The 20685-nt window shown below is 45.9% G+C and overlaps 1 protein-coding gene across 5 annotated transcripts in view; it reads left to right on the top strand.

The window, feature by feature from the left end:
- LOC106595097 (phospholipid-transporting ATPase IH) overlaps positions 1 to 20685 on the top strand; it is a 116337-nt gene that overhangs the window by 32852 nt on the left and 62800 nt on the right. For all 5 annotated transcript variants that reach the window (XM_045707509.1, XM_045707510.1, XM_045707511.1 and 2 more), the window contains exons 4-5: positions 755 to 835; positions 2854 to 2961. In XM_045707509.1, coding sequence (XP_045563465.1) covers positions 755 to 835; positions 2854 to 2961 — 189 coding nt within the window. The remainder of the gene's footprint in view (positions 1 to 754; positions 836 to 2853; positions 2962 to 20685) is intronic.

Below are 20685 nucleotides of genomic sequence, written 5' to 3'. Positions count from 1 at the left end.
TAGATCAGGGCCATTTTACCATACATATTGTACAGACTGGGGTTTCACATGTTCAGGTTACACACTATTAGTTAAAGACGTAGGCTATGTGAAGTAACGTTAATTATTTGGCTTGGAATTACATTGGTCAAGTACGCATGGGCCTCTGGCCATGGTCCATGATAGATATGATATGAGCCCATCCAGTAGCACTATGAGGAGGAGACTAAGGTGGCCGGTCCAGCTTGCTACAATGATTGAAGGGATAGTTTAAGATTTTGGCATGCTAGCTGCTCCTGTACTCTTCCAGCTATTGCTCTAACGCATGTTAGCAATCTCACTCTTTCTCTGTCGCTCTCTAAAACTGAGACACACACACACACACACACACTCACACACACACACACACACACACACACACAACCCTGAGGTCTGGCTTGAATTCAACCTTGTGTATTCTGTAGAATGGCGCCAGAATATACCTTCAACTTCATTAAAACTGCACACAAAGACATAAAAAGTTAATCTCAAACTATCCCTTTAAACTGAAATGAATGAGTTATGAGTAACCAGCGGGTAGGAGGACGTTAGGTATGCAGGTGTGGTTAAATACTGTGGAGAGGGCCGAGATATAAACTGAAGTCTTGCTCCATCACTCCCCCCGAACTGGAATTTATATGAAACTATATTTATTGACTCCTGCTCTACTCTCCTCCTTGTTCCCTCCCTCTCTACCTCCGTTCCCTGCCTCCTTCCTCTTTTTCTCTCTCCTCAGCTCATCATAGACACGCCTACCAGCCCCGTCACCAGCGGACTTCCTCTATTCTTTGTCATCACCGTCACTGCCATTAAACAGGTAGGACACACACACACTGAAATGAATCTGTTGATCTCAACAAAATGTCATAATTAATGGTATACAGTGCATTCGTAAAGTATTCAGACCCCGTGACTTTTTCCACATTTTGTTACGCTACAGCCTGATTCTAAAATTGATGAAATACTTTTTTTCCCTCATCAATGTACAAACAATACACCATAATGACAAAGAAAAAACAGGTTTTTAGAAATGTATTAAAAATGAAAAACAGAAATACCATATTTACATAAGTATTCAGGCCCTTTGCTATAAGACTCGAAATTGAGCTCAGGTGCATCCTGTTTCCATTGATCATCCTTGAGATGTTTCTACAACTTGATTGGAGTCCACCTGTGGTAAATTCAATTGATTGGACATGATTTGGAAAGGCACACACCTGTCTATATAAGGTCCCACAGTTGACAGTGCATGTCAGAGCAAAAACCAAGCCATGAGGTTGAAGGGATTGTTTGTAGAGCCCCGAGACAGGATTGTGTCGAGGCTCAGATCTGGGGGAATGGTACCAAAACATTTCTGCAGCATTGAAGGTCCCCAAGAACACGGTGGCCTCCATCATTCTTAAATGGAAGAAGTTTGGAACCACCAAGACTCTTCCTAGAGCTGGCCGCCCGGCCAAACTGAGCAATGGGGGAGAAGGGCCTTGGTCAGGGAAGTGACCAAGTACCTGATGGTCTCTCTGACAGAGCTCTAGAGGTCCTCTGTGGAGATGGGAGAACCTTCCAGAAGGACAACCATTTCTGCAGCACTTCACCAACCAGGCCTTTATGGTAGAGTGGCCAGACAGAAGCCACTCCTCAGTAAAAGGCACATGACAGCCCATTTGGAGTTTGCCAAAAGGCACCTAAAGGACTCTCAGACCATGAGAAACAACATTCTCTGGTCTGATGAAACCAAGATTGAACTCTTTGTCCTGAATGCCAAGCATCATGTCTGGAGGAAACCTGTCACCATCCCTACGGTGAAGCATGGTGGTGGCAGCATCATGCTGTGGGGATGTTTTTCAGCGTCAGGGAATGGGAGACTAGTCAGGATCGAGGGAAAGATGAACGGAGCAAGTACAGAGAGATCCTTGATGAAAACCTGCTCCAGAGCACTCAGGACCTCAGGTTGGGGTGAAGGTTCACCTTCCAACAGGACAACGACCCTAAGCACACAGCCAAGACAATGTAGGAGTGGCTGCGGGACAAGTCTCTGAATGTCCTTTAGTGGCCCAGCCAGAGCCCAGACTTGAACCCGATCTAACATCTCTGGGGAGACCTGAAAATAGCTGTGCAGCGACGCTCCCCATCCAACCGGACAGAGCTTGAGAGGATCTGCAGAGAAGAATGGGAGAAACTCCCCCAAATACATATGCCAAGCTTGTAGCATCATACCCAAGAAGACTCAAGGCTATAATCGCTGCCAAAGGTGTTTCAACAAAGTACTGAGTAAAGGATGTGAATACTTATGCAAATGTGATATTTCAGTTTTTTATTTGTAATACATTTCCAAACATGTCTAAAAAACTGTTTTTGCTTTGTCATTATGGGGTATTGTGTGTAGATTGATGAGAATAAAACAAATGAAGGCTGTAACGTAACAAAATGTGGAAAAAGCCAAGGGGTCTGTATGCTTTCCGAATGAGTTGTATATTTATCCTCTGTTCGTTGGTGTTGGAAGCCTTCCTCCACTGTGTTCCGTTAGAGACAGATGTGCTAACAGCAGGGATGTATGAACCTCTTCTGGCTAACAGGGCCCAGGCCAGGTCATATGCAATCATTAACCTACAAGATGACATGTTGTGTAGAGGCCCTGGAAACAGGTCACCATGCTGACAGAACTTACCACTAATTTGATACCACATACTGTATGACCTTGTATGACGCTATCGCCCTCTCTCCTCTGTGTTCCATTTTTTCCCACGATCCCTACATATTTCTTCTCCTGCCCTTTGCTCCTTGTATATCTCAACCCCTTCTCCCCTCCCTTCCTCCCCCTCTTCCTCTCTCCCCCAGGGTTATGAAGACTGGCTGAGACACAAGGCAGACTGCAGTATAAATGAGTGTCCTGTGGACGTGGTGAAGGAAGGGACGGTGGTGAGGACACAGAGTCACAAGCTACGGGTATGACTGCCCTAGTAATGGGCCTTCTACTCTCCAGTCTACCACACATCATTATGACTGCCCTAGTAATGGGCCTTCTACTCTCCAGTCTACCACACATCATTATACTGCCCTAGTAATGGGCCTTCTACTCTCCAGTCTACCACACATCATTATGACTGCCCTAGTAATGGGCCTTCTACTCTCCAGTCTACCACACATCATTATGACTGCCCTAGTAATGGGCCTTCTACTCTCCAGTCTACCACAGATCATTATGACTGCCCTAGTAATGGGCCTTCTACTCTCCAGTCTACCACACATCATTATGACTGCCCTAGTAATGGGCCTTCTACTCTCCAGTCTACCACACATCATTATGACTGCCCTAGTAATGGGCCTTCTACTCTCCAGTCTACCACACATCATTATGACTGCCCTAGTAATGGGCCTTCTACTCTCCAGTCTACCACACATCATTATACTGCCCTAGTAATGGGCCTTCTACTCTCCAGTCTACCACACATCATTATACTGCCCTAGTAATGGGCCTTCTACTCTCCAGTCTACCACACATCATTATACTGCCCTAGTAATGGGCCTTCTACTCTCCAGTCTACCACACATCATTATGACTGCCCTAGTAATGGGCCTTCTACTCTCCAGTCTACCACACATCATTATGACTGCCCTAGTAATGGGCCTTCTACTCTCCAGTCTACCACACATCATTATGACTGCCCTAGTAATGGGCCTTCTACTCTCCAGTCTACCACACATCATTATGACTGCCCTAGTAATGGGCCTTCTACTCTCCATTCTACCACACATCATTATGACTGCCCTAGTAATGGGCCTTCTACTCTCCAGTCTACCACACATCATTATACTGCCCTAGTAATGGGCCTTCTACTCTCCAGTCTACCACACATCATTATGACTGCCCTAGTAATGGGCCTTCTACTCTCCAGTCTACCACACATCATTATGACTGCCCTAGTAATGGGCCTTCTACTCTCCAGTCTACCACACATCATTATGACTGCCCTAGTAATGGGCCTTCTACTCTCCAGTCTACCACACATCATTATGACTGCCCTAGTAATGGGCCTTCTACTCTCCAGTCTACCACACATCATTATGACTGCCCTAGTAATGGGCCTTCTACTCTCCAGTCTACCACACATCATTATGACTGCCCTAGTAATGGGCCTTCTACTCTCCAGTCTACCACACATCATTATGACTGCCCTAGTAATGGGCCTTCTACTCTCCAGTCTACCACACATCATTATGACTGCCCTAGTAATGGGCCTTCTACTCTCCAGTCTACCACACATCATTATGACTGCCCTAGTAATGGGCCTTCTACTCTCCAGTCTACCACACATCATTATGACTGCCCTAGTAATGGGCCTTCTACTCTCCAGTCTACCACACATCATTATGACTGCCCTAGTAATGGGCCTTCTACTCTCCAGTCTACCACACATCATTATGACTGCCCTAGTAATGGGCCTTCTACTCTCCAGTCTACCACACATCATTATGACTGCCCTAGTAATGGGCCTTCTACTCTCCAGTCTACCACACATCATTATGACTGCCCTAGTAATGGGCCTTCTACTCTCCAGTCTACCACACATCATTATGACTGCCCTAGTAATGGGCCTTCTACTCTCCAGTCTACCACACATCATTATGACTGCCCTAGTAATGGGCCTTCTACTCTCCAGTCTACCACACATCATTATGACTGCCCTAGTAATGGGCCTTCTACTCTCCAGTCTACCACACATCATTATGACTGCCCTAGTAATGGGCCTTCTACTCTCCAGTCTACCACACATCATTATGACTGCCCTAGTAATGGGCCTTCTACTCTCCAGTCTACCACACATCATTATGACTGCCCTAGTAATGGGCCTTCTACTCTCCAGTCTACCACACATCATTATGACTGCCCTAGTAATGGGCCTTCTACTCTCCAGTCTACCACACATCATTATGACTGCCCTAGTAATGGGCCTTCTACTCTCCAGTCTACCACACATCATTATGACTGCCCTAGTAATGGGCCTTCTACTCTCCAGTCTACCACACATCATTATGACTGCCCTAGTAATGGGCCTTCTACTCTCCAGTCTACCACACATCATTATGACTGCCCTAGTAATGGGCCTTCTACTCTCCAGTCTACCACACATCATTATGACTGCCCTAGTAATGGGCCTTCTACTCTCCAGTCTACCACACATCATTATGACTGCCCTAGTAATGGGCCTTCTACTCTCCAGTCTACCACACATCATTATGACTGCCCTAGTAATGGGCCTTCTACTCTCCAGTCTACCACACATCATTATGACTGCCCTAGTAATGGGCCTTCTACTCTCCAGTCTACCACACATCATTATGACTGCCCTAGTAATGGGCCTTCTACTCTCCAGTCTACCACACATCATTATACTGCCCTAGTAATGGGCCTTCTACTCTCCAGTCTACCACACATCATTATGACTGCCCTAGTAATGGGCCTTCTACTCTCCAGTCTACCACACATCATTATACTGCCCTAGTAATGGGCCTTCTACTCTCCAGTCTACCACACATCATTATACTGCCCTAGTAATGGGCCTTCTACTCTCCAGTCTACCACACATCATTATGACTGCCCTAGTAATGGGCCTTCTACTCTCCAGTCTACCACACATCATTATGACTGCCCTAGTAATGGGCCTTCTACTCTCCAGTCTACCACACATCATTATGACTGCCCTAGTAATGGGCCTTCTACTCTCCAGTCTACCACACATCATTATGACTGCCCTAGTAATGGGCCTTCTACTCTCCAGTCTACCACACATCATTATGACTGCCCTAGTAATGGGCCTTCTACTCTCCAGTCTACCACACATCATTATGACTGCCCTAGTAATGGGCCTTCTACTCTCCAGTCTACCACACATCATTATGACTGCCCTAGTAATGGGCCTTCTACTCTCCAGTCTACCACACATCATTATGACTGCCCTAGTAATGGGCCTTCTACTCTCCAGTCTACCACACATCATTATGACTGCCCTAGTAATGGGCCTTCTACTCTCCAGTCTACCACACATCATTATGACTGCCCTAGTAATGGGCCTTCTACTCTCCAGTCTACCACACATCATTATGACTGCCCTAGTAATGGGCCTTCTACTCTCCAGTCTACCACACATCATTATGACTGCCCTAGTAATGGGCCTTCTACTCTCCAGTCTACCACACATCATTATGACTGCCCTAGTAATGGGCCTTCTACTCTCCAGTCTACCACACATCATTATGACTGCCCTAGTAATGGGCCTTCTACTCTCCAGTCTACCACACATCATTATACTGCCCTAGTAATGGGCCTTCTACTCTCCAGTCTACCACACATCATTATGACTGCCCTAGTAATGGGCCTTCTACTCTCCAGTCTACCACACATCATTATGACTGCCCTAGTAATGGGCCTTCTACTCTCCAGTCTACCACACATCATTATGACTGCCCTAGTAATGGGCCTTCTACTCTCCAGTCTACCACACATCATTATACTGCCCTAGTAATGGGCCTTCTACTCTCCAGTCTACCACACATCATTATGACTGCCCTAGTAATGGGCCTTCTACTCTCCAGTCTACCACACATCATTATGACTGCCCTAGTAATGGGCCTTCTACTCTCCAGTCTACCACACATCATTATGACTGCCCTAGTAATGGGCCTTCTACTCTCCAGTCTACCACACATCATTATGACTGCCCTAGTAATGGGCCTTCTACTCTCCAGTCTACCACACATCATTATGACTGCCCTAGTAATGGGCCTTCTACTCTCCAGTCTACCACACATCATTATACTGCCCTAGTAATGGGCCTTCTACTCTCCAGTCTACCACACATCATTATACTGCCCTAGTAATGGGCCTTCTACTCTCCAGTCTACCACACATCATTATACTGCCCTAGTAATGGGCCTTCTACTCTCCAGTCTACCACACATCATTATGACTGCCCTAGTAATGGGCCTTCTACTCTCCAGTCTACCACACATCATTATGACTGCCCTAGTAATGGGCCTTCTACTCTCCAGTCTACCACACATCATTATGACTGCCCTAGTAATGGGCCTTCTACTCTCCAGTCTACCACACATCATTATGACTGCCCTAGTAATGGGCCTTCTACTCTCCAGTCTACCACACATCATTATGACTGCCCTAGTAATGGGCCTTCTACTCTCCAGTCTACCACACATCATTATGACTGCCCTAGTAATGGGCCTTCTACTCTCCAGTCTACCACACATCATTATGACTGCCCTAGTAATGGGCCTTCTACTCTCCAGTCTACCACACATCATTATGACTGCCCTAGTAATGGGCCTTCTACTCTCCAGTCTACCACACATCATTATGACTGCCCTAGTAATGGGCCTTCTACTCTCCAGTCTACCACACATCATTATGACTGCCCTAGTAATGGGCCTTCTACTCTCCAGTCTACCACACATCATTATGACTGCCCTAGTAATGGGCCTTCTACTCTCCAGTCTACCACACATCATTATGACTGCCCTAGTAATGGGCCTTCTACTCTCCAGTCTACCACACATCATTATGACTGCCCTAGTAATGGGCCTTCTACTCTCCAGTCTACCACACATCATTATGACTGCCCTAGTAATGGGCCTTCTACTCTCCAGTCTACCACACATCATTATGACTGCCCTAGTAATGGGCCTTCTACTCTCCAGTCTACCACACATCATTATGACTGCCCTAGTAATGGGCCTTCTACTCTCCAGTCTACCACACATCATTATGACTGCCCTAGTAATGGGCCTTCTACTCTCCAGTCTACCACACATCATTATGACTGCCCTAGTAATGGGCCTTCTACTCTCCAGTCTACCACACATCATTATGACTGCCCTAGTAATGGGCCTTCTACTCTCCAGTCTACCACACATCATTATGACTGCCCTAGTAATGGGCCTTCTACTCTCCAGTCTACCACACATCATTATGACTGCCCTAGTAATGGGCCTTCTACTCTCCAGTCTACCACACATCATTATACTGCCCTAGTAATGGGCCTTCTACTCTCCAGTCTACCACACATCATTATACTGCCCTAGTAATGGGCCTTCTACTCTCCAGTCTACCACACATCATTATACTGCCCTAGTAATGGGCCTTCTACTCTCCAGTCTACCACACATCATTATGACTGCCCTAGTAATGGGCCTTCTACTCTCCAGTCTACCACACATCATTATGACTGCCCTAGTAATGGGCCTTCTACTCTCCAGTCTACCACACATCATTATGACTGCCCTAGTAATGGGCCTTCTACTCTCCAGTCTACCACACATCATTATACTGCCCTAGTAATGGGCCTTCTACTCTCCAGTCTACCACACATCATTATGACTGCCCTAGTAATGGGCCTTCTACTCTCCAGTCTACCACACATCATTATACTGCCCTAGTAATGGGCCTTCTACTCTCCAGTCTACCACACATCATTATGACTGCCCTAGTAATGGGCCTTCTACTCTCCAGTCTACCACACATCATTATGACTGCCCTAGTAATGGGCCTTCTACTCTCCAGTCTACCACACATCATTATGACTGCCCTAGTAATGGGCCTTCTACTCTCCAGTCTACCACACATCATTATGACTGCCCTAGTAATGGGCCTTCTACTCTCCAGTCTACCACACATCATTATGACTGCCCTAGTAATGGGCCTTCTACTCTCCAGTCTACCACACATCATTATGACTGCCCTAGTAATGGGCCTTCTACTCTCCAGTCTACCACACATCATTATGACTGCCCTAGTAATGGGCCTTCTACTCTCCAGTCTACCACACATCATTATGACTGCCCTAGTAATGGGCCTTCTACTCTCCAGTCTACCACACATCATTATGACTGCCCTAGTAATGGGCCTTCTACTCTCCAGTCTACCACACATCATTATGACTGCCCTAGTAATGGGCCTTCTACTCTCCAGTCTACCACACATCATTATGACTGCCCTAGTAATGGGCCTTCTACTCTCCAGTCTACCACACATCATTATGACTGCCCTAGTAATGGGCCTTCTACTCTCCAGTCTACCACACATCATTATACTGCCCTAGTAATGGGCCTTCTACTCTCCAGTCTACCACACATCATTATACTGCCCTAGTAATGGGCCTTCTACTCTCCAGTCTACCACACATCATTATGACTGCCCTAGTAATGGGCCTTCTACTCTCCAGTCTACCACACATCATTATGACTGCCCTAGTAATGGGCCTTCTACTCTCCAGTCTACCACACATCATTATGACTGCCCTAGTAATGGGCCTTCTACTCTCCAGTCTACCACACATCATTATGACTGCCCTAGTAATGGGCCTTCTACTCTCCAGTCTACCACACATCATTATGACTGCCCTAGTAATGGGCCTTCTACTCTCCAGTCTACCACACATCATTATGACTGCCCTAGTAATGGGCCTTCTACTCTCCAGTCTACCACACATCATTATGACTGCCCTAGTAATGGGCCTTCTACTCTCCAGTCTACCACACATCATTATGACTGCCCTAGTAATGGGCCTTCTACTCTCCAGTCTACCACACATCATTATGACTGCCCTAGTAATGGGCCTTCTACTCTCCAGTCTACCACACATCATTATGACTGCCCTAGTAATGGGCCTTCTACTCTCCAGTCTACCACACATCATTATGACTGCCCTAGTAATGGGCCTTCTACTCTCCAGTCTACCACACATCATTATACTGCCCTAGTAATGGGCCTTCTACTCTCCAGTCTACCACACATCATTATGACTGCCCTAGTAATGGGCCTTCTACTCTCCAGTCTACCACACATCATTATGACTGCCCTAGTAATGGGCCTTCTACTCTCCAGTCTACCACACATCATTATGACTGCCCTAGTAATGGGCCTTCTACTCTCCAGTCTACCACACATCATTATACTGCCCTAGTAATGGGCCTTCTACTCTCCAGTCTACCACACATCATTATGACTGCCCTAGTAATGGGCCTTCTACTCTCCAGTCTACCACACATCATTATACTGCCCTAGTAATGGGCCTTCTACTCTCCAGTCTACCACACATCATTATGACTGCCCTAGTAATGGGCCTTCTACTCTCCAGTCTACCACACATCATTATGACTGCCCTAGTAATGGGCCTTCTACTCTCCAGTCTACCACACATCATTATGACTGCCCTAGTAATGGGCCTTCTACTCTCCAGTCTACCACACATCATTATACTGCCCTAGTAATGGGCCTTCTACTCTCCAGTCTACCACACATCATTATACTGCCCTAGTAATGGGCCTTCTACTCTCCAGTCTACCACACATCATTATGACTGCCCTAGTAATGGGCCTTCTACTCTCCAGTCTACCACACATCATTATGACTGCCCTAGTAATGGGCCTTCTACTCTCCAGTCTACCACACATCATTATGACTGCCCTAGTAATGGGCCTTCTACTCTCCAGTCTACCACACATCATTATGACTGCCCTAGTAATGGGCCTTCTACTCTCCAGTCTACCACACATCATTATTACTGCCCTAGTAATGGGCCTTCTACTCTCCAGTCTACCACACATCATTATGACTGCCCTAGTAATGGGCCTTCTACTCTCCAGTCTACCACACATCATTATGACTGCCCTAGTAATGGGCCTTCTACTCTCCAGTCTACCACACATCATTATGACTGCCCTAGTAATGGGCCTTCTACTCTCCAGTCTACCACACATCATTATGACTGCCCTAGTAATGGGCCTTCTACTCTCAGTCTACCACACATCATTATGACTGCCCTAGTAATGGGCCTTCTACTCTCCAGTCTACCACACATCATTATGACTGCCCTAGTAATGGGCCTTCTACTCTCCAGTCTACCACACATCATTATGACTGCCCTAGTAATGGGCCTTCTACTCTCCAGTCTACCACACATCATTATGACTGCCCTAGTAATGGGCCTTCTACTCTCCAGTCTACCACACATCATTATGACTGCCCTAGTAATGGGCCTTCTACTCTCCAGTCTACCACACATCATTATGACTGCCCTAGTAATGGGCCTTCTACTCTCCAGTCTACCACACATCATTATGACTGCCCTAGTAATGGGCCTTCTACTCTCCAGTCTACCACACATCATTATGACTGCCCTAGTAATGGGCCTTCTACTCTCCAGTCTACCACACATCATTATGACTGCCCTAGTAATGGGCCTTCTACTCTCCAGTCTACCACACATCATTATGACTGCCCTAGTAATGGGCCTTCTACTCTCCAGTCTACCACACATCATTATACTGCCCTAGTAATGGGCCTTCTACTCTCCAGTCTACCACACATCATTATGACTGCCCTAGTAATGGGCCTTCTACTCTCCAGTCTACCACACATCATTATGACTGCCCTAGTAATGGGCCTTCTACTCTCCAGTCTACCACACATCATTATACTGCCCTAGTAATGGGCCTTCTACTCTCCAGTCTACCACACATCATTATGACTGCCCTAGTAATGGGCCTTCTACTCTCCAGTCTACCACACATCATTATACTGCCCTAGTAATGGGCCTTCTACTCTCCAGTCTACCACACATCATTATGACTGCCCTAGTAATGGGCCTTCTACTCTCCAGTCTACCACACATCATTATGACTGCCCTAGTAATGGGCCTTCTACTCTCCAGTCTACCACACATCATTATGACTGCCCTAGTAATGGGCCTTCTACTCTCCAGTCTACCACACATCATTATACTGCCCTAGTAATGGGCCTTCTACTCTCCAGTCTACCACACATCATTATGACTGCCCTAGTAATGGGCCTTCTACTCTCCAGTCTACCACACATCATTATGACTGCCCTAGTAATGGGCCTTCTACTCTCCAGTCTACCACACATCATTATGACTGCCCTAGTAATGGGCCTTCTACTCTCCAGTCTACCACACATCATTATGACTGCCCTAGTAATGGGCCTTCTACTCTCCAGTCTACCACACATCATTATGACTGCCCTAGTAATGGGCCTTCTACTCTCCAGTCTACCACACATCATTATGACTGCCCTAGTAATGGGCCTTCTACTCTCCAGTCTACCACACATCATTATGACTGCCCTAGTAATGGGCCTTCTACTCTCCAGTCTACCACACATCATTATGACTGCCCTAGTAATGGGCCTTCTACTCTCCAGTCTACCACACATCATTATGACTGCCCTAGTAATGGGCCTTCTACTCTCCAGTCTACCACACATCATTATGACTGCCCTAGTAATGGGCCTTCTACTCTCCAGTCTACCACACATCATTATGACTGCCCTAGTAATGGGCCTTCTACTCTCCAGTCTACCACACATCATTATGACTGCCCTAGTAATGGGCCTTCTACTCTCCAGTCTACCACACATCATTATACTGCCCTAGTAATGGGCCTTCTACTCTCCAGTCTACCACACATCATTATGACTGCCCTAGTAATGGGCCTTCTACTCTCCAGTCTACCACACATCATTATGACTGCCCTAGTAATGGGCCTTCTACTCTCCAGTCTACCACACATCATTATGACTGCCCTAGTAATGGGCCTTCTACTCTCCAGTCTACCACACATCATTATGACTGCCCTAGTAATGGGCCTTCTACTCTCCAGTCTACCACACATCATTATGACTGCCCTAGTAATGGGCCTTCTACTCTCCAGTCTACCACACATCATTATACTGCCCTAGTAATGGGCCTTCTACTCTCCAGTCTACCACACATCATTATACTGCCCTAGTAATGGGCCTTCTACTCTCCAGTCTACCACACATCATTATGACTGCCCTAGTAATGGGCCTTCTACTCTCCAGTCTACCACACATCATTATGACTGCCCTAGTAATGGGCCTTCTACTCTCCAGTCTACCACACATCATTATGACTGCCCTAGTAATGGGCCTTCTACTCTCCAGTCTACCACACATCATTATGACTGCCCTAGTAATGGGCCTTCTACTCTCCAGTCTACCACACATCATTATACTGCCCTAGTAATGGGCCTTCTACTCTCCAGTCTACCACACATCATTATGACTGCCCTAGTAATGGGCCTTCTACTCTCCAGTCTACCACACATCATTATGACTGCCCTAGTAATGGGCCTTCTACTCTCCAGTCTACCACACATCATTATGACTGCCCTAGTAATGGGCCTTCTACTCTCCAGTCTACCACACATCATTATGACTGCCCTAGTAATGGGCCTTCTACTCTCCAGTCTACCACACATCATTATACTGCCCTAGTAATGGGCCTTCTACTCTCCAGTCTACCACACATCATTATGACTGCCCTAGTAATGGGCCTTCTACTCTCCAGTCTACCACACATCATTATACTGCCCTAGTAATGGGCCTTCTACTCTCCAGTCTACCACACATCATTATACTGCCCTAGTAATGGGCCTTCTACTCTCCAGTCTACCACACATCATTATGACTGCCCTAGTAATGGGCCTTCTACTCTCCAGTCTACCACACATCATTATGACTGCCCTAGTAATGGGCCTTCTACTCTCCAGTCTACCACACATCATTATGACTGCCCTAGTAATGGGCCTTCTACTCTCCAGTCTACCACACATCATTATTACTGCCCTAGTAATGGGCCTTCTACTCTCCAGTCTACCACACATCATTATGACTGCCCTAGTAATGGGCCTTCTACTCTCCAGTCTACCACACATCATTATGACTGCCCTAGTAATGGGCCTTCTACTCTCCAGTCTACCACACATCATTATACTGCCCTAGTAATGGGCCTTCTACTCTCCAGTCTACCACACATCATTATGACTGCCCTAGTAATGGGCCTTCTACTCTCCAGTCTACCACACATCATTATACTGCCCTAGTAATGGGCCTTCTACTCTCCAGTCTACCACACATCATTATGACTGCCCTAGTAATGGGCCTTCTACTCTCCAGTCTACCACACATCATTATGACTGCCCTAGTAATGGGCCTTCTACTCTCCAGTCTACCACACATCATTATGACTGCCCTAGTAATGGGCCTTCTACTCTCCAGTCTACCACACATCATTATGACTGCCCTAGTAATGGGCCTTCTACTCTCCAGTCTACCACACATCATTATGACTGCCCTAGTAATGGGCCTTCTACTCTCCAGTCTACCACACATCATTATACTGCCCTAGTAATGGGCCTTCTACTCTCCAGTCTACCACACATCATTATGACTGCCCTAGTAATGGGCCTTCTACTCTCCAGTCTACCACACATCATTATGACTGCCCTAGTAATGGGCCTTCTACTCTCCAGTCTACCACACATCATTATACTGCCCTAGTAATGGGCCTTCTACTCTCCAGTCTACCACACATCATTATGACTGCCCTAGTAATGGGCCTTCTACTCTCCAGTCTACCACACATCATTATGACTGCCCTAGTAATGGGCCTTCTACTCTCCAGTCTACCACACATCATTATGACTGCCCTAGTAATGGGCCTTCTACTCTCCAGTCTACCACACATCATTATGACTGCCCTAGTAATGGGCCTTCTACTCTCCAGTCTACCACACATCATTATGACTGCCCTAGTAATGGGCCTTCTACTCTCCAGTCTACCACACATCATTATGACTGCCCTAGTAATGGGCCTTCTACTCTCCAGTCTACCACACATCATTATGACTGCCCTAGTAATGGGCCTTCTACTCTCCAGTCTACCACACATCATTATGACTGCCCTAGTAATGGGCCTTCTACTCTCCAGTCTACCACACATCATTATGACTGCCCTAGTAATGGGCCTTCTACTCTCCAGTCTACCACACATCATTATGACTGCCCTAGTAATGGGCCTTCTACTCTCCAGTCTACCACACATCATTATGACTGCCCTAGTAATGGGCCTTCTACTCTCCAGTCTACCACACATCATTATGACTGCCCTAGTAATGGGCCTTCTACTCTCCAGTCTACCACACATCATTATGACTGCCCTAGTAATGGGCCTTCTACTCTCCAGTCTACCACACATCATTATGACTGCCCTAGTAATGGGCCTTCTACTCTCCAGTCTACCACACATCATTATGACTGCCCTAGTAATGGGCCTTCTACTCTCCAGTCTACCACACATCATTATGACTGCCCTAGTAATGGGCCTTCTACTCTCCAGTCTACCACACATCATTATGACTGCCCTAGTAATGGGCCTTCTACTCTCCAGTCTACCACACATCATTATGACTGCCCTAGTAATGGGCCTTCTACTCTCCAGTCTACCACACATCATTATGACTGCCCTAGTAATGGGCCTTCTACTCTCCAGTCTACCACACATCATTATGACTGCCCTAGTAATGGGCCTTCTACTCTCCAGTCTACCACACATCATTATGACTGCCCTAGTAATGGGCCTTCTACTCTCCAGTCTACCACACATCATTATGACTGCCCTAGTAATGGGCCTTCTACTCTCCAGTCTACCACACATCATTATGACTGCCCTAGTAATGGGCCTTCTACTCTCCAGTCTACCACACATCATTATGACTGCCCTAGTAATGGGCCTTCTACTCTCCAGTCTACCACACATCATTATGACTGCCCTAGTAATGGGCCTTCTACTCTCCAGTCTACCACACATCATTATGACTGCCCTAGTAATGGGCCTTCTACTCTCCAGTCTACCACACATCATTATGACTGCCCTAGTAATGGGCCTTCTACTCTCCAGTCTACCACACATCATTATGACTGCCCTAGTAATGGGCCTTCTACTCTCCAGTCTACCACACATCATTATGACTGCCCTAGTAATGGGCCTTCTACTCTCCAGTCTACCACACATCATTATACTGCCCTAGTAATGGGCCTTCTACTCTCCAGTCTACCACACATCATTATGACTGCCCTAGTAATGGGCCTTCTACTCTCCAGTCTACCACACATCATTATGACTGCCCTAGTAATGGGCCTTCTACTCTCCAGTCTACCACACATCATTATGACTGCCCTAGTAATGGGCCTTCTACTCTCCAGTCTACCACACATCATTATGACTGCCCTAGTAATGGGCCTTCTACTCTCCAGTCTACCACACATCATTATGACTGCCCTAGTAATGGGCCTTCTACTCTCCAGTCTACCACACATCATTATACTGCCCTAGTAATGGGCCTTCTACTCTCCAGTCTACCACACATCATTATGACTGCCCTAGTAATGGGCCTTCTACTCTCCAGTCTACCACACATCATTATGACTGCCCTAGTAATGGGCCTTCTACTCTCCAGTCTACCACACATCATTATGACTGCCCTAGTAATGGGCCTTCTACTCTCCAGTCTACCACACATCATTATGACTGCCCTAGTAATGGGCCTTCTACTCTCCAGTCTACCACACATCATTATGACTGCCCTAGTAATGGGCCTTCTACTCTCCAGTCTACCACACATCATTATGACTGCCCTAGTAATGGGCCTTCTACTCTCCAGTCTACCACACATCATTATGACTGCCCTAGTAATGGGCCTTCTACTCTCCAGTCTACCACACATCATTATGACTGCCCTAGTAATGGGCCTTCTACTCTCCAGTCTACCACACATCATTATACTGCCCTAGTAATGGGCCTTCTACTCTCCAGTCTACCACACATCATTATGACTGCCCTAGTAATGGGCCTTCTACTCTCCAGTCTACCACACATCATTATGACTGCCCTAGTAATGGGCCTTCTACTCTCCAGTCTACCACACATCATTATGACTGCCCTAGTAATGGGCCTTCTACTCTCCAGTCTACCACACATCATTATGACTGCCCTAGTAATGGGCCTTCTACTCTCCAGTCTACCACACATCATTATGACTGCCCTAGTAATGGGCCTTCTACTCTCCAGTCTACCACACATCATTATGACTGCCCTAGTAATGGGCCTTCTACTCTCCAGTCTACCACACATCATTATGACTGCCCTAGTAATGGGCCTTCTACTCTCCAGTCTACCACACATCATTATGACTGCCCTAGTAATGGGCCTTCTACTCTCCAGTCTACCACACATCATTATGACTGCCCTAGTAATGGGCCTTCTACTCTCCAGTCTACCACACATCATTATGACTGCCCTAGTAATGGGCCTTCTACTCCAGTCTACCACACATCATTATGACTGCCCTAGTAATGGGCCTTCTACTCTCCAGTCTACCACACATCATTATGACTGCCCTAGTAATGGGCCTTCTACTCTCCAGTCTACCACACATCATTATGACTGCCCTAGTAATGGGCCTTCTACTCTCCAGTCTACCACACATCATTATGACTGCCCTAGTAATGGGCCTTCTACTCTCCAGTCTACCACACATCATTATGACTGCCCTAGTAATGGGCCTTCTACTCTCCAGTCTACCACACATCATTATGACTGCCCTAGTAATGGGCCTTCTACTCTCCAGTCTACCACACATCATTATGACTGCCCTAGTAATGGGCCTTCTACTCTCCAGTCTACCACACATCATTATGACTGCCCTAGTAATGGGCCTTCTACTCTCCAGTCTACCACACATCATTATGACTGCCCTAGTAATGGGCCTTCTACTCTCCAGTCTACCACACATCATTATGACTGCCCTAGTAATGGGCCTTCTACTCTCCAGTCTACCACACATCATTATGACTGCCCTAGTAATGGGCCTTCTACTCTCCAGTCTACCACACATCATTATGACTGCCCTAGTAATGGGCCTTCTACTCTCCAGTCTACCACACATCATTATACTGCCCTAGTAATGGGCCTTCTACTCTCCAGTCTACCACACATCATTATACTGCCCTAGTAATGGGCCTTCTACTCTCCAGTCTACCACACATCATTATGACTGCCCTAGTAATGGGCCTTCTACTCTCCAGTCTACCACACATCATTATACTGCCCTAGTAATGGGCCTTCTACTCTCCAGTCTACCCCACATCATTATGACTGCCCTATTAATGGGCCTTCTTCTCTCCAGTCTACCACACATCATTATGACTGCCCTAGTAATGGGCCTTCTACTCTCCAGTCTACCACACATCATTATGACTGCCCTAGTAATGGGCCTTCTACTCTCCAGTCTACCACACATCATTATGACTGCCCTAGTAATGGGCCTTCTACTCTCCAGTCTACCACACATCATTATGACTGCCCTAGTAATGGGCCTTCTACTCTCCAGTCTACCACACATCATTATACTGCCCTAGTAATGGGCCTTCTACTCTCCAGTCTACCACACATCGTTATGACTGCCCTAGTAATGGGCCTTCTACTCTCCAGTCTACCACACATCATTATGACTGCCCTAGTAATGGGCCTTCTACTCTCCAGTCTACCACACATCATTATACTGCCCTAGTAATGGGCCTTCTACTCTCCAGTCTACCACACATCATTATGACTGCCCTAGTAATGGGCCTTCTACTCTCCAGTCTACCACACATCATTATGACTGCCTTTGGGCTGCATTGGCTGTTGTTTATCTATTCTAACCATATATTTATGTTCCTTCATATTCAGATAGATAAAATCGCTAGTATGTGAGCTAGTATGTGAGCTAGTATATGAGCTAGTATAGAGGGCTTGCAGTTGCGTCACAAATCACCTAGCAACCGCACCAGGCGCCATGTTGGAAGAAGACCAGTCAGTCTGGAGAAAGTCCTCCAATCGTCCACATGGCTGGCTGTGTTTTGCTACCACCGGAAACTTCTGGAAGATTGCTCATTCTAATTTTTTTATGAGGACACAGAAAACGGAGGTAGTGGGAGAACCTTTGCAAGTAAGTAAATATATTTTGAAAATGATCAAAAACGATGTAGCTGTTATTAGGTAGATAGCTTGCTATAGGAACTTTGTGTGCAGGCTAACTCAAATGAGCTGCTAACGTAATGTTTGTTAGCTAGCTAGATAACTTTACATACTGTATAGCTGACCAAGTGAATTAAATATCTCCAGCTAGCTAACTTCATTTTAGCTAGTAAGTTATCTTGATGTATTTATCATTGTAACTCCAAATGCATTTGTAGCTAGGTAGCTAGCTAACAGCAATGGAAGAGGATGAAAGGATTAGCTAACATTAGCACTTTCAGCTGTCAGAGGAGGGGGAGTAGGCTACTCTGGATAGGGCAGGCACCTTTGTGGGAGGACATTGTGGAAATATTCTCCAGTTCCAGTCCCTAGTGAGATAAAATGAGGACAGAGAGATATAGCAACATAATATTCAGTGCTGTCTAATTTGAATATCATGCAGCCTGTTTCTTTGTGATGTTTTCTGTCAGCAGATGAAGAGGTCCCGATGAATGTCCCAAGAGAATAAGGGTAAATCCTTGTATACCATGGATTATTTATGCCTAACTATGTTAGCAAATTTTATAAACAAAGATACAGTTTAAAAGTCACACAATGTATTACAAGTGGAGCAGGCCGACCCTGCTGGGTGTGCAGGGTTCTGTTCCAGCCCAGCACTAACACACCTGATTCAATGTATCAAACCTAATTAGTTAATAATCAAGTGTGCTATTGCTGGCCTGGAGCAGAAGTCTGCTCACCCAGTAGATCAGGGATCAGTGGAGCGAGGTTGGCCACCAACGGTATTGACTTTTTTTTAAACCTGAAATTATGTTTAAGTAGTAATATCCTACATGTTACAAAAATGTCTAACCTTTACATATGAGTTGGCTTACTTGTACACGTTGAAATGAATTTGTTGATGCTTTGAAGTTAAGTGTTTTAAACTTGTTTTCATTGTTACCTTAACTACAATATAAGATGAACTAGTGTTGATGAATCACAGATCACAATCCTGCAATAGAGGGGAAGGGAATCTGTTTCTAATTTGTCTGTGTTTGTGTTGCATTATTTGATTGTCACAATTTTTTTCATGATATCCATGTGAACTCATTTTGCAGCTGATAATGGCATGTAATCCAATGAGGTCATAGGCCTAAAGCAGGGGCTCCCAACTCTGGTCCTTGAGTACCCCCAATAAATCAAATCAAATGTTATTTGTCACATACACGTGTTTAGCAGATGTTATTTCGGGTGTAGCGAAATGCTTGTGGTGTAGCGAAATGCTTGTGGTGTAGCGAAATGCTTGTGGCGTAGCGAAATGCTTGTGGCGTAGCGAAATGCTTGTGGCGTAGCGAAATGCTTGTGGCGTAGCGAAATGCTTGTGCAACAGTACACATTGCAAAATGCAACAGTACACATTTTAGTTGTAGCCCCTTACAAACATACCTGATTCAACTTATTTAGGGCCTGATGATTAGTTTACAAGTTGAACCTTTGTCTGGGTCTACAATAAAACTGTACTGTTGGGGGTACTCCAGGACTGAAGTTAGGAACCACAGTATGATGGCATTAGCCTTATTGGCATTTGGAATGCAACCCTTGACATTGTGCATCTGAAGCAGAGAAAAGCTTAACGCACACATTGTTTACATATTGTTCAGCTATATGTTCTCCAATCAATAAACGATACCAGTAGACAATGTATATGAGGCTAATCATTGTACTCGATTTTGTACATGCCTTGCGCTGACATTAAATTGTTTATCACAAATCC

This window comes from Salmo salar, chromosome ssa25 (genome assembly GCF_905237065.1).
Source record: "Salmo salar chromosome ssa25, Ssal_v3.1, whole genome shotgun sequence".
Classification (NCBI taxonomy): domain Eukaryota; kingdom Metazoa; phylum Chordata; class Actinopteri; order Salmoniformes; family Salmonidae; genus Salmo; species Salmo salar.
Note: the sequence above shows the minus strand (reverse complement) of the source record. Positions and strands in the feature narration are given on the sequence as shown.